The sequence below is a fragment of the Euprymna scolopes genome, chromosome 7 (assembly GCF_053919585.1).
Source record: "Euprymna scolopes isolate OS-2025 chromosome 7, ASM5391958v1, whole genome shotgun sequence".
NCBI lineage: Eukaryota > Metazoa > Mollusca > Cephalopoda > Sepiida > Sepiolidae > Euprymna > Euprymna scolopes.
Window position 1 is genome coordinate 170070022 of NC_136488.1, and position 15925 is coordinate 170085946.

Consider the following 15925-nt stretch of genomic DNA (forward strand, 5'->3'; position numbering starts at 1 on the left):
AGAGAAAAAGTTTTATTCGAATTTTAAAAATTAAGAGAAAAAGTTTTATTTGAATTTTAAAAATGAAGAGAAAAAAGTTATATTAGAATTTTAAAAATTAAGAGAAAAAGTTTTATTTGAATTTTAAAAATTAAGAGAAAAAGTTTTATTTGAATTTTAAAAATTATGAGAAAAAGTTTTATTTGTATTTTAAAAATTAAGAAAAAATTTTATTTGAATTTTAAAAATTAAGAGAAAAAGTTTTATTTGAATTTTAAAAATTATAAGAAAAAAGTTTTATTTGAATTTTAAAAATTATAAGAAAAAAGTTTTATTTGAATTTTAAAAATTATAAGAAAAAAGTTTTATTTGAATTTTAAAAATTAAGAGAAAAGTTTTATTTGAATTTTAAAAATTATGAGAAAAAAGTTTTATTTGAATTTTAAAAAATAAGAGAAAAAAGTTTTATTTGTATTTTAAAAATTAAGAGAAAAAGTTTTATTTGAATTTTAAAAATGAAGAGAAAAAGTTTTATTTGAATTTTAAAAATTAAGAGAAAATATTTTATTTGTATTTTAAAAATTAAGAGGAAAAAGTTTTATTTGAATTTTAAAAATTAAGAGAAAAAAGTTTTATTTGAATTTTAAAAATTAAGAGAAAATATTTTATTTGTATTTTAAAAATTAAGAGGAAAAAGTTTTATTTGAATTTTAAAACTTAAGAGAAAAAAGTTTTTCTTGTATTTTAAAAATTAAGAGAAAAATTTAAAAAAAAAAGTCTGGAAATTTATTGAAGGCACTTCATAGATGACTTATTATATGAGCAATTTCTTCGAAGATAAATGCATGTTAATTAGTGTTGAGACAATCGGAATCAGGAATTGAAAAACAAAATCAGAACTTTCGAGCGTATTGGTATGCTTTGAGCATGGGAAATAGGTACACATTTTATTTCTTAGTTATTGTTTAAAATTGAAAATACTCTATATTAACTAACGGGACCCATGAAAATTCCACAGCGGCATCTTTCACATGTAATATATTGCTACGGGGCATTTTTGGACGTTCAGCGTGAATGGAGAGCCCCCCCCCTACCCTCCCGATATTATTGTACCTATTTACAATGCCTCTCCGCGAGACAGAGTTAGACACGAAGATCGTTTTTTAACGTGGAGAAAAGGTACAAAAATAAAAATTGTCTCAGTCGTGAAAAATTTCTCCTCCACTGAAAGAGAACAAGAAATTGAAGTGTAGCATCTGACGAACTGATACTACATTTTTATCTTGACTCAAAGGCCAAAAGGACCTGAATTGTAGCCCTTTTGTTAAATCTGTAAAATATTCCTCTAAGTAATCTGGTTAACGTAATGTCAGAGTATATCTGGTTATTACGGTTTATCTCCAATATCCTTATAGAAGTCTGTGATATATTTCCATTGTATGGACGCCATGCGCGAACTGCCACGCGGGTCATTGACATGCTTACACCATAGGACTCCCATGGGTCCTTTCAGGAGTTGTTGGAACGGTACAACAAGTGCATTGCAGTCGGAGGAGATTACTTCGAAGGGAATTAGAGTTTTATGTTTGTACTATTAATAAAGCTGGCCATACGAAAAAAAGTCTGGAAACTTATTGAAGGCACCTCCTAGGTTAATCTCTGGTATGAGTAATTTGCTGAACGAGTTTTTTTGGTTTTATTTTTTTAGAAAGACTCGCCGCGCAGAAGCGAGGAAAAACGGTTACTGTCATAAAATATAGCGGACAGTGACTAATGAGAAAGTGGTAGAGGTCGATGCTTTGATAAACGTATGTCGGGGACACGGGGGAGCATTCCGGTTTTCTTCCGTTGTTTTCGTCTGCTTGCCATGGCGCGAAACACGTTGGAACGCATGCGCTGCGTGCGTCGCTCGCCGTGCGTAAAACCGCGCGGAAATCTACTTCCGGACGTAAAACTGACTCGCAGTTTCTCGCACCGATGGCGCGCGGAACGTGACCAACGGAAAGCATTTTATAAGAAAAATACCGCGTTTCGACGTTTTCTCTTTGCACCTGGTCGTTCGGTTTAACTGTTTGTCTATCGGCACGTCGTTGGTGCGATGTATTTTTTTTTTTATCCCAGAATGCAACAGCAGTGCGCAGACGCATTGTCGACGGTGACACTGAAGCGTTCGTTCCGTCTCGACACCCCATACTCTCTCTCTCTCTCTCTCTCTCTCTCTCTCTCTCTCTCTCTCTCTCTCTCTCTCTCTCTCATTCTCTCTCTCCTCTTTTCTTCTTCTTCGTCTTTTTTTCTACTAAAACTTAATCTTTTTTAATTATTCATTTTGGTTTTTGTACATTTTCTTTCTATCAGTTTCGCAATTATTTTACCATTCGCTTTCTGTATTTTTTTTTTTATTTCTTGTAACTTTTTTGTTTTTTTCGATAATTAACAAAAGTATTATATTTAACTTTTTAGCTTTTTTTCGTCTTTTTTATTTTTTGTTTTATCTTTGTTTTTTATTTCGTTTTTCTTACTTTTTCTCCATTCCATTCTTTTTTAATTTTATCTTATTCGAATAATTTCATATTATTCTCATTTTATTTTTTATTTTTCTATTATACCTCATCCTCATCCTCCTCGTACTACTATTACTACTACTACTACTAATTAACCCTTTTCTTCTTTTAATCTCTCTCTCTCTCTCTCTCTCTCTCTCTCTCTCTCTCTCTATCTCTCCCATACCAACCCTGTTTATGATCAAAATAACGTATAGTGTATGTATAAATATATAAATGTCCTTGTTTTATCGTTATTTGCATGGCAGGTGCTCGTCTGAACTCCAATCTCTGGTCCCCCCTCGCCAATCTTTTACGAAAATATACCCGTCTAGCTGAATCTACTGTGAAAAATTTCCCCCACTCTATATCTGTGCCTAAATCAAAATGCGGATTTCATGAAAAAAGCTTCTTTCTTAGAACTGCACGCCTGTGGAACTCTGTTCCGTCTGCCTGCTTCCCACCGGACTACAACTTGGATGTCTTCAAGTCCAACGGTAACAAATTCCTAATGAACCGCCCCCCTTAAGTAAACACTTCATCAAATCTCCACACTAACGTAATGTACTTGCAATAACCCTTATCCCTGAGTGGCTTCCGGGCCTTGATAAGTGGTGATCACTGTGTAAAAAAAGAAAATGCACCATGTGTGCCGAAGACAAGATTGTATATGAATAAATTTTGTATCGTCTCTGAAACAATCGTACATAATTCTAAGTTATTACTGTTTTGAATTCTTACAACATATCTAAATTATACTCTCTCTCTCTCTCTCTCTCTCTCTCTCTCTCTCTCTTTCTCTCTTTCTCTCTCTCTCTCTCTCGTTATATGTACATGTATGTTGCGTGTATATATGTTCTCTCTCTCTCTCTCTCTCTCTCATATATATATGAAAATTTGGAATAACAGTCAGTAAATAAAAATTTACGAAAAATTAATTATTCAACAAAAGATGCATATATATATATATAGAGAGAGAGAAAATAAAAAGGAACAACCCGTATTATGTGTTCATCAACGTTTCGTCTTTATTTCGAGACTTCCTCTATATATATATATATATATATATATATATATATATATATATATATATATATATACACGTCTGATAATAAGGGTATTTACGCTTTTTATGCATCTTTATTCTTATAACATATGCTAACTAACATATCACAGAATAGTTCTAAAATGTAAAGTTTTAATAGTATTATTAGATTTATTATAATAACATCCATTTATTTTCTCATATATATATATATATATATATATATATATATATTAAATTTATCTATACAAACATTGATGACTACATATGTGCATACATGTTTCTGTAATCACCCGCGTTGGGGGATTACGTCTTCAGGCCAAGAATTATCGTCGAGAAATACACACATACTTATATCCACATTTTTTATTCGCACACAAAAAAGATAAGAAAAATGGAAAAAATTATTAAAAAAAAGTATAATCAAACAAGCTTTCTGACTCCTTTAATAGTGTTTCTACTTACTTGCCTCTCCACGAGGGCAGATTTAGACACAGGGTCGAATTTTAATGTGGAGGAAAATTCAGCTTCCCAAAAAGGGACACTCTAGATAGGAACAATAAATAATTGTGTCAGTTATGAGGACGATGTTTTTATTGAAATAGACAATATGTCTTGAACAATAATTTGATAAAAAGATTTTCTTTAAACAAAGTCTCTCCGTCAGCAAAAATGTGGGGTTAAGACACCAAAATAAACCTAGCATTTTTTGTAGTAAGGCAGATATTCCTGGAAATATTTCAAAAAATAAAGAAAAAGAGGTTACTAATTTTCATGCTGATAAATAATATATATATATATATATATATGTGTGTGTGTGTGTGTGTGTGTGTGTGTGTGTGTGTGTGTGTGTGCGTGTGTGTGACGAGAGAGAGGGGGGATAGACAGATACATAGATAGATAGATAGATTTTGTATATATATATATATATATATATATATATATATACATATATATATACATATGTGTGTGTGTGTGTGTGTGTGTGTGTGTGTGTGTGTGTGTGTGAAATAGTAACTGCATTGTATCTACATTTGGAAGGGGTAATCGTATTTTTTATTGGGAAGTCATGAATTTAACAGCTGTCTGTTTTTTAAACTTCGAAACAGCTATATGATAAACAGCTGATGACCCATGTTTTCTATTCAATAATTTGTGATAGAAGATGTATCGAGACACAGGAATGGGTATGTTTGATCTAGCAGAACAGTGGTTCATTAAAATTTTGGGGTCTGCGTTCACGCCTGGTCCACAAAGTATGGAGATAAAAAAATTTAAAATTAAAAAAAAACGTTTACAAGTGTTTTTGATTTAGATGTACATAAGAATACTTTGATAAGTATGTTTTAACTTAAATAGGAATGGTATAATAAAATTGTGGAGTCTGCGTTCGCGCCTGGCCTCCATAGAATGGAAATAGACACAAACTTTAATAAAGACTTTTCATATCTATCTGCGTAAGTATACTTTGATAATTATGTTTCTGTTTGAAGAAATATGGTATTATAAAATTATGGGGTGTTCGTTCGCACCTGACCTCCATAGAATGGAAATATGTCACAAAGTTTAACAAGGTTTTTTAATATAGATCCATAGAATATTGTGATAAGTGTTTTAGTGTGAACAGGTATGATATAATAAATTATGGGGTTTATCTATTTTATTTGTACTTTCATCATATTTTGCTTCGGTTTTGATACCCCCGAATTCAACCCAAATTTACAACCTTTTCTTTTCATAACCTATCATACTTTCATAAATCAGAGTCCATTTTCTGTAGGCTGTTTTTGAACCCAGTCAACGACGGGTACTTTTGCTAGTATATATATATATATATATATATATATATATTGGGATTGGGGTAAACCCCTTTTTTCTATTTATTTGAAAAGAAAATACAACTTTGTTATATTTGGGTCGTGGAATTGCATTCATCTACAAAAGATCTAGCTAGTTTGCATATTCTTTTAAGCATTCATTTTAATTAATTCCCTAATAGATATTTCGGGTTTTCTGATGGGATGGTCATCTTTAGTTTACTGTAATTATATTCATGCAGATATTCTACATGATTTATATTTGCGTAATATTTGCATAAAAAAGTTTATAGTAAATACAAACCTATTCTATATATATATATATCTATTTGTTTAAAAAAAATTGCGTACCAAACTCCTCTATCAGTTTTCGGTCTACAGACATGAAACATAATATATAGGGTATTCAAACAATGCGGAACCTTACATTTGGGTTTTAGCCGAAGAAAATCGTTGCAAAATGTGAAAATTAAAAAAAAAATGGAATTTTCCAGGTGGAGGTTGAACGACGGCATTACGAATATGCGTGCGAAAGTAATAGCTATTGGCTCATATTTTCATTTTTAACCTTACAGCAAACATCTCTTCATAGCTCAGGCATTAACGTCAAAGGAAAAAGTAAATCATTAGCTAAACGTTTTGGTTTCGATTTTTTGTGATGGCGTACGTTATTTTATTTACATATTTTTTAACTTTTTAAATTATTAAATCAATATAATTTAATAAAAAATACGAAATCTGCATTATATATATATATATATATTTATATATATATATATATATATATATATATATATATATATATATATATATATATATATATATATATATATATATATATATATATATATATTGTGTATATTTAGGCAGCATATTCTCCTTTAAGCATATATTGTTAAACAGCACAGCATTTTCTTGTTTGACAATTTTCCGTTTTATTTTTTCCAGTTTTCGAATAATCCTTCTTGTGTTATATGTAAAATGGTGTAAAAGTGTTCCGTAGTCTGCGAGCGCTTTCGGCGTTTCCGCCATCTTCAGGCTGGTTATATAAAAAGTCGTTTTAAAATTACGTCGAATGATAAGGTCGTGTTTTAAAATTACATCGTACTATAAGATCGTTTTTGGCTTATGTGGGCTATTTATATACAAGTTTATTGGATAGTTTGTTTGTTTGTTTGTTTTTTTTTTAATTTTAATTTTAAATTACAAATATATATATATATATATATATATATATATATATATATATATATATATATATATATATATTTGTAAGGAAGGGACCGATAGTCGTCCGGTCACACAAAATTTAGTGCCAGATGAATTCATTTTAAGTATTCAGAATTGACAAAACAAATTTATTTCTTATTTATACTTTTGCTTTTTATACCGATTTATACGTTTTTGTTTAATCTATCTTCTAAAAGTTTCAAGGTTTCATACTCGTTTTTTTTTTTTGTTTTTTTTTATGTATTTAGTCGTTATTTGAATATATAATGCGAATTACCGTGTGAACACGTGCGAGTGATAATTCTTCCCTCATTTTAACGGAGGTTGTACATTTGTAATGCAATGGTTATCTTCTAATTCTACCTATATAAGGGAGGGAGCATTTTTCACTCGCACGTTTGTTGTTTGTTTTTTTGTTTGTTTTTTTTTTTGTTTTTTTTTTTGTTTTTAATAAATTAATTCGTCTACAACCTGCATTTATCTCTTTCCAACCCTTCGTAAACCTCTCTTTCTTTGTCAACCTCTTGTTTTTTCGAATTTTGATTTTTTTTTCAATTTATTCTTTTTTATATACCTCTTCTCTTTCTATCCGTAAGCGCGAGCGACCGATAAGCGAGACGCGTTGCCGAAAATAAATAACTAAATACATAAACCCTCCCTAACTTTCTCAATGAACAAATTTATTCACTCTGTCTTGCAAGCACCAAGCGCGCACTCTCTCTCTCTCTCTCTCTCTCTCTCTCTCTCTCTCTCTCTCTCTCTCTCTCTCTTTATTTAATCCTTCCCTCTTTTGAACGCGTTGTACCTCTCTCTTTCTCCCTCTCTCTATATATTTACATCTCTCTCTCTCTCTCTCTTCCTCTCACTCTCTCTCTCTCTTTCTACAGGAAAGTGTTTGTTATAATCTATCGGACTGACGCACGTAGGCAGCATTGAAGCAAGTAGATGCGTCGGGCACCGAACGGGAACACTACTAATATTACTGGCCGACATATCGAAGTCGGACGAAAAATTTAAACAAACAAACAAACAAACAAACAGAGGCTGACATCGAACCGAATAATAAGAGAGGAAAATACGAGGCGACAAGGAACCAAGTGAATTGAGTTCGTTGTTAGTTTCAGTTTTTTTTTTTTTTAAGACGGGCACCGAAAAGCAGCGAGAAAGAGCGAGAGAGACGCCACGAACACACCAGTCGCATAAACAGCAGCTCGGATCGACACGAGAAGTGAGCCGAAAAAAGAGTCTGTACCGCGACACAGACAAGGCCAGACGGATCGCTTAATATTTACTGGACTTATTCTGTAAAGCCATTGTTTTTAAACCGACATATGTCCTGGGGGTGGGTGCACAAAAAGAGACGAAAAAGGAAGTGCCGTCTCGCTCGTTCGTCGTCGCGCCGATGACAAAAACATTTCTTTTTCAGTATGGATATTTGTGGAGCTTTTAACGTCATTATTATTGCCGACGCACCATAGTTGCTCAAGGACTGACGGAAGAGGATATACTTCGGCGTTCCTTTCTTTCTGTTTTTCTTTCCTTTTTTTTTATAAGTTAGTTGTTGGCGAGGAACAACGTTGAGGAAAAGTTTTAAATTTTTATTTGCATCCCCGACATTGCAGTTCTAAAAAAAAGCTGGGTTGGTTAATTGTCATAGTTGATTCAGTTTGGTTCAACAATATATATTAGCTGTTTTATCGTCGTGGTAGTCGTGGTCGTCGTGGTCGTCATAGCCGACATCCATTTCCGTGAAAGGGGAATTTTAAAAAATCAGGAAGAAACAAGTCAAAAGGGCCATTTTTGGAATTCTTCGGCTGGTTCATTTTTTTATTTTTTTTTTTTATGACTGTTTCGTGTTCATGACGTAAGTTTTACTTATATATATTGTTTCAAATAATCGCTCCCCCTCTCTCTTTCTCTCTCTCTCTCTCTCTCTCTCTCTCTATATATATATATATATATATATATATATATATATATATATACTTTTCTCTTTCTTTCTTTTCTCTTTCTTTCCTATCCCCCCTCTCTCTCTCTCTCTCTCTCTCTCTCTCTCTCTCTCTCTCTCTCTCTCTCTCTCTCTCTGATCTACTTTGGATCTACGCTTCAAGGCCATTATTGTTATTATTATTATTATTATTATTATTATTATCATTATTATTAATAATAATAATAATAATAACAACAACAATACGTCAACGTTAAATACACAAAACTTTAGACAATAACAGTTGTTAAAAATATATTTTAATAAATTAACCTCTACAGCTACTCTCTTCGAAAAAAGAAATTAAATAGATACCTCTTAAACACTTTTTTTATGTGCAAAAGAGAAAAAATATGTTATTTTAATTTTATTTTAATAGTATTTACTGAGTATCAAAAAAAAAAAAGAGCTTCTCTTATATCTAGGCTTTTTATCTAGGCTGTGCAGGCAGGTGCGATTCCGACGGAAGTTAATTTAAAAAGATATCAAAAAATAAAGAAGTATGCAAGACACAAACGCAAGCACGCCGCCACCAGCACCAGTAGTACCGCCAACAACCGAGAGATCAGCAACAACTACGGGCTCGGCTGTGACAATGACAATCGCGAAATACAAGGATATGATACTGGAAACGATAGACCAGTTACGTCAACGAAAGGCCCGGCCTGACTTGGAACGCATCAGCCACATGCTGCAACGCAAGCATGGAATAAGTTTTCGCGAGACGGAGGCCATCCTCGGCAAACTGGTGGATAGCCAGGTGGTCTTCAAGGTGGACTACAAGGGCAGTACGAGTTACCGGAATGCTGCCAAGTGGCGTATCAACCACCTCGCAAGCAGTGGAAGTATAGGCGGGCTTACACAGAACTCTGACCAAGTGAAGCAGAAATTGCGAGAGGCCGTACGAGCACTTGCCGTAGGATGTGGAAATAGTAGCAGTAGCGGTAACAGCTCGGTTAACAACAATACTAGTAGTAATAGCAGTGGTAACGCTAGCGGAGGGAGTCGGAAAGGACGCCCACAGCCAAACAATGACGCCAGTAATTCGGGTACACATGCTGCAGCTTCGGGCGATAAAAAATCCAATTCGACAACACCAAACGACGCGCTTAACAATGTCGATGCGGAAGCCTCTACAACAGGGGCGACAACAAAGAAAGGAAACTCAACCGGCCGCGCCGATGAAGCTTCGACACATGCTCACACAACTTCATCAGAAAGCAGAAATAACAATAGTAAAAGTCCCGCTAGTGGCAACGCCACCCCTGGCGCCTCAGCTACGATACCGCCAACAAATCAAACGCCGACATCCAAACGAGGCGGCAACAAGAAAGAGTATACTGGACCCGTCGGTATAACTTTAAAAGATCTGGAGAATTGGCTGACCAAACAAGACAGCGAGAACCTGCTGGTCAAGAACCTTCTTGTAACCGCTTTGCAACGGGAAGTACATGCTGGTTGGCTGAAACGGTTACGGAATGGTAACTATATCGATGTGGCTAGCATCGCTAGCAACAGTAAAAAAAGAAGCGGCAACAATAAGGGCAATGCTAAAAATACGAGCTCCAGCAGTGGAGCTTCGGTTTCATCAGCAATGGGCTCGACTACGGTTACGTCAACTCCATCTTCTGTTAGCTCGACCATATCTTTGCCGAGCGAGTCCAGCACAGCAAAAGGCAACACGAAACCCACAACGACAACCACCACAAACACTACTAATAATAACAATAACATTATTGTTTTTACAAACAGTGCGAACTCTACTCCAAATAACGCTACTCTTATAACCACAACCACCTGCACCCCCTCACCCACAATATCCTCCTCTTCCTCTCCTCCAACAAACACTTCCTTCGCTCCCCAGCCTGCCAAACCGAATCACGGTACAAAGCGAAGCGCTTCGGCTGCATCTCTTAACTCTTTCCAAACTGCAAGCCAGCAGTTAATATCCTCATCCACCCCTACTCTTCTACCTACGTCGGATGTGACTACCCAAGGACAACATGGAGCCACTTTGGTACTCTTTCCCAGTTCTTCGCCGACAACCTCCGCCGGGCACCCGGCGCTTTTGCTACCCGTATCATCAACCCAGGCCCCGAACGACTCCGGTGACAGACGCACGGCTCTGCTGACGACGACTTCGTCGACAGCAGCATCTCCGTTCCCTTCATCTTCTTCATCCCTATCATCCGTTTATTCCCCGTCCGGATCTACCTACCACAACAACAATGCCCTGGCCAGGGTGTCGCTCTCATCTACGTCAACGACTCAGACGTCGACAGTGGCGGCGGCGGCGGCGGCGACAGGAACCCCCGGCCTCAGCAGGGAGTCTGCTCCCACCGCACGACGAGACAATAATAATGCCAAGCCCGCCAAATCTGCTGCGCCCCAGCCAGCCGGCCCCACAAACGCACCTGTCCCAGTTAAGAGAGGCCGACCCGCTTCCAGAAGAAAGGTAAGGGTTTTTTCTATTATTAGACTTTTATCAATTCTGTCGTAATTTCTAGCTTTACCGTCACTTTCCTCCACTTCCCCTAACCGGTCATATTTACTTTCTCTCTTTTTTCTTTATTATTCAATTTATTTTTTCTTTTCTTTTTTTTCTTTCTTTCCTTCTTTACTCTTGTTTGTCCTTTTTTTTTCAGCTTCTTTTTCCGTTTCTGTTGTTTTTTTTATTATTATTTTATTTACTCCCAACCAAGACATATTGCCATTTAAGAGCTAATGTGATAGAGGCCAGATTTATTAAATGCAAACTGGCTGGAGGTTGTGCAGCAAGATGTTTGTTTGCTTTACATTTACATTTCTGCAAATTGATACGGTCAGGGAAACAGCGAATTCCAAAAGTAAGCGGCCCAATGAAACACGCTCTATAAAGGCAGAGAATATTTCGACATCTTCTGACCTCTAGAAGAGGTGGAATTTTTCTGCGAGTCAGGGGTATTAAAGTTGGATTTTCTATCTCTATCATTTCCCCCTCTTTTCTTTCTTTGTTTCATTCTTTCTGTCTTTTATTCGTCCTTTTTTTCTCTCGATGCAGTCACGTACATCTGTCGATCAATCGATCATGCTTGAGTTTGGTGTGTCACTCTTAACCTTTGAAATTGCATCTTCATCACTCAACTCGCGGATTAGGTAGCCGCATCTAAACATCATCCGTCCACCTTCCCTTTCTTCCTTTTCTTGCCCATTTCTTGTTTTTCTTTTCTTTCTTTCTCTTTCAGCGATCGTAAACTGTTCTGGTATTTTGTGAACCCCCATCTACCTCACGGCTATCCTCAACTTTATTCACTTACGCGATCAACAAAATTCCTTTTCCCTAGGCACCGCCAAAAATGGCCGAAAAATCAAGTTGTTGTTGTTTTTTAAAACGAAATTAAATTTATTAAAATCCATAATTTCTGAGTAACTTTTTTTTCCAGAAATATAAAACCCTGAATTTTATCATATAGAAAACAGAATAATGTAAAACTTTTTCTACTATTTTTAATTAAATTTTAAATGTTAAATTTTCCCAAAAAGTTAACAATTGACATTTTTTGTCTTGCACAAAAAACATACATAAATATTTAAAAAAAAAAAAAAAAAGAAAAGGTTTTTGAAATAATTAATTTATTTATTTGTTGTCTAACTAAGATTTAGGATGATTTTCTAAGAGAATATGCAAAAATATTATAATATAAGTACCTTGATTTCAAATAATTCCACTTATTCATATAGACAACCAGTTACTTCGCGTCGATCTAGAGTCTAGATCGACAATGTTTACGTTTGCATTTGATAAAAAGTAAACTATGGAAGACCAAACAGGCCAAAAAAAACTTATTTTTCAGTGACGAAAATCTCAATGTATTATTAACGCTGAGACTGGCCAGTACCAGATGGGTGACCATTTGTATGAGTTTGGTTTTTAATGTGTATGTGTGTGGGGGCCAGGCTCCCCAAAATGGGGGGGGGGGGCAATTTAAAGCAGAATTTAAAAAAAATTATTTCAGCGCGTTTGGTCCACCGTAGTCGAAAGGCGGCAAATGTTTTCAAACGGGATCGAAAAAATGATGCTATTTTTAACACAAAGGGCACAATATTTATCGAATTTTTTTTTTGTATCGATTCTTCAAAGCATGCCCTGTTTAATAATGGTTATGCATTATTCGGCTCGCTAAAAATAAATTGTTAATTTATTTATCAAAGATTTTAAAATGGCTTTTTTTCGTATAAATATTTCAAAAAAATTTTTTTTGTTTTGCTTAACTTAAATTAATTATTTTACTTAACATATTCACCGAATTTCACACTTCAAAACTCAAAAGCGGGATAATTAAACACAATCGAAGTTCTGATAATAAGGTATGCAAACAATTTTTTTTTTAATCTATAATTCTGTCCCTTACAACAACACAATATGTTGTGTTCAGTATCAGATTATTATTTTAAGCATATTTGTACCCCCTCAAAACAAGGGGGGTTGTAAGTAAAAAAAATATATATATAAATATCGTTTATGAAAAATAAGTACACTGTTATAAAGTCCATTGTTCTCTTAATAATCGCTGAAAATTTCGTATTGATCGGATAATTACCTGATTTTTGGTAGATTTTTAAAAAGACGGTCCGTCAAAAAGTACTTACCTGCCCCCCCCCCAGTTTTGACGGTGCCTACTTTTCCCCAACGATTCCAGTTCACAAACACACGAACACATGCACTCATCAATTCTAACGATTCCCAAAGTTTGCGACGCCTTTAGGATTTTTTTGTTTTTTGTTTTTTGTTTGTTTGTTTGTTTTTTGTTTTTGTTTTTTATTTTCACCCCCAATAAGGCACAGTGCCACTTTGAGGTAGGGGCCTACTATTTGGGGCATAATTTGCAGGGATACTACGTAGGGAGTTGAGTAGCAAGATGGCTGTTCACATTACACTTGAACTTCTGCATTTCAGTACAGCCGGGAAAGCAGGAACTCGGAAGGGAATTCCAAAGCCTAGCAGTTCTGGGGAAGAAACTATAAGAGTAGAAGGCTTTCTTACATCTAGGGATCTCTACTGTGAAGGGGTGAGATTTTGCTGTTTGTCGGGTTTGTCGGGGGTATTTACGTTGAGGAGGTGCAAGGGCTTTAGTTCGTCGGAGCATCCCGCATTAAAATACTTGTAGAACAGAGAGAGGGATGCTACATTTCGTCGATAGGACAGAGGCTGGAATCTAGATGACAGTCCAGGAGTCCAGGACCTATCAGGTTGGCGACTCTCTTTTGAACCCTGTCCAGGAGCGAGAGACTGGTAGCAGATGCACCAGCCCAAATATGGTAACAATACTCCATACATGGGCGAATGGTGGCCTTGTAGAGGTACAGGATACTTTCAGGCGTAAGTAATTTTCTAGCACGATAGAGAGAGCCCATTCCTCAGAGGCCCTGGTAATGCTCTCAATGTATCTGTTCCAACTCATGTTCCCTGCGAACGTTAAGCCGAGGAGTTTGAAAGAAGTACTTTAAGGTAATGTATCTTTAGCCATACTTATTGATGGTTGAGAAGTCTGGAAACTTACTGGAGGCAGCTCGTAGTTTAAAATTCCATTGCAATTCATCTGGGAGGCTTCCTTCGCCAGCAAAATTACCAGAATCGAAGTCATTGTTAAGATGACCATTTCCCTGGGGATTAAGGCCTGGCTTTGGTCATGTGTACTTCTTGGAGGTCCACTATCCGAAGCTTTACCTTCTCACCCGTTGAGAAGGGATATTTTATTGTTAATCGCTGCTGCCCCTACTGGGAAATGCCGACGGGCTGTGCGGGTAATTTTAGCAGTATGCTCTTTCTCTACGGCGTTGACTCTTGAAACCCACTTTCCGACCTTGGCGTCACATCATCTCGCCGCGGGGGAGAGCGATATAGTAGTTTGGATTTTGGCTAGAAATGAAGTGTAGCAGCTGTTCGGGTGCAACACCTAATCTTTTTTTCTATCTTCAACCAGTGAAGGAGAAATTCCTCTAGACTGAGGCGATTTTTTATTTTTGTTCCAATCCAGAGTGACTCTTTTGGGGAGCTGTATTTTCTCTCATTGCAAGCCTACCCTATGTCTAACTTTGCCCTCGTGTGGAGGCATATAAATTGGTACAGTATGTGAAAAAGTCTTTAAAAAATATATCGCATATATTGTCCCCAATTATTTGCTTGTGTGTGTGTGTGTGTGTGTGTGTGTGTGTGTGTGTGTGTGTGTGTGTGTGTGTGTGTGTGCCTTTTTTTACTGCTCCATTTTTTCCCCGCATTGCAAACATCATTATTAAAAGCAAAATGTTTGTTCATATTGTATTAAAAATTCTGCACACAAGCACGTTTGGATAAACAGGGGAAAAAAAGATAATCCCTTCTTGCTGACTGAAACATTGTCTGCAGCTGATTTATACGGATTAAAATTTTTTTTTTTTTTTTTCAGATATCTTCTGACATCGTTTTTATATAAATTTTTCGAAATTTTAGATCGCTACACACACCGGCCTTCTCAAGTGCATGTTGGGGTGGTCGGTAAGCTTCTTGGAATGTTTGACTCAAGAACAAATAAAGCAATTCTAAATATATAAAACGTGGAATGAGGGCAGTCTTACTAGAAAATCAAATTAAAGTTTCAGTTCTAAATTTCAAAAGACTACGGAAAAATGAATAAAGAAAGTTAAGACGGCTGAAACGTTGCAACATGGCAAAAACCTAGATAAGGTATAAAATCCGTTACATGTAAATATTGTATATATGTTTGCACCGGAAATAGGGAACGGATTTCAACCAAACTTTGTAAAACATATAAACTATTATAAGAGAAAGTTGACCTCGGTAAACTGAAAAGGTCATGAAAGGTCAAAAAGTTCAATCAAGAAACTCTTTAGAGATAGAATCGTTCACCGAATCGAACAAGATGTAAAGTCTTTAAAAACGGACTCAAAAATGAGCTATTACGTGGGATAAGAATCGGGTATAGTTTTAGGATAAAAACGTGAGTTCTACATCCGTGCCAACTCTCTCTTGCTTCAAAATGTTGAGATCCAGCAACAAGCAAGAGCAAGATAGCCAGCAACAAATTAAACTGCAGACCAGCTTTATGCGGGTACTGGTCTCCCGTTTTATGGTTTCTTAAATCAGAGATTTGCTTCTCCTAGAAAGGTTGCCTTCACCACGGCTTACACGAGCCCTCTCCACCGCAATACACATATACACACACACTAATATACACGGTGCTAGTTGGCCGTTGACCCAGAAAAGAGTTCATTCGCCCTTTGGAAGGTCTTGTTTTTAATCCTCCAGGGAGACTAGCCGCCCTCCTCACCAAACAAGTCTGGTGGGGGA

At 35.9% G+C, this 15925-nt stretch overlaps 1 protein-coding gene across 1 annotated transcript in view; it reads left to right on the forward strand.

The window, feature by feature from the left end:
- Positions 1–7493: 7493 nt before the first annotated feature.
- The window catches only part of LOC145280133 (uncharacterized), a 212855-nt gene continuing 204423 nt past the window's right edge, over positions 7494–15925 (forward strand). Inside the window, exon 1 of the mRNA XM_080131900.1 lies at positions 7494–11053. Within this exon, the coding sequence (XP_079988026.1) occupies positions 9101–11053 (1953 nt within the window). The 5' untranslated portion in view covers positions 7494–9100. The remainder of the gene's footprint in view (positions 11054–15925) is intronic.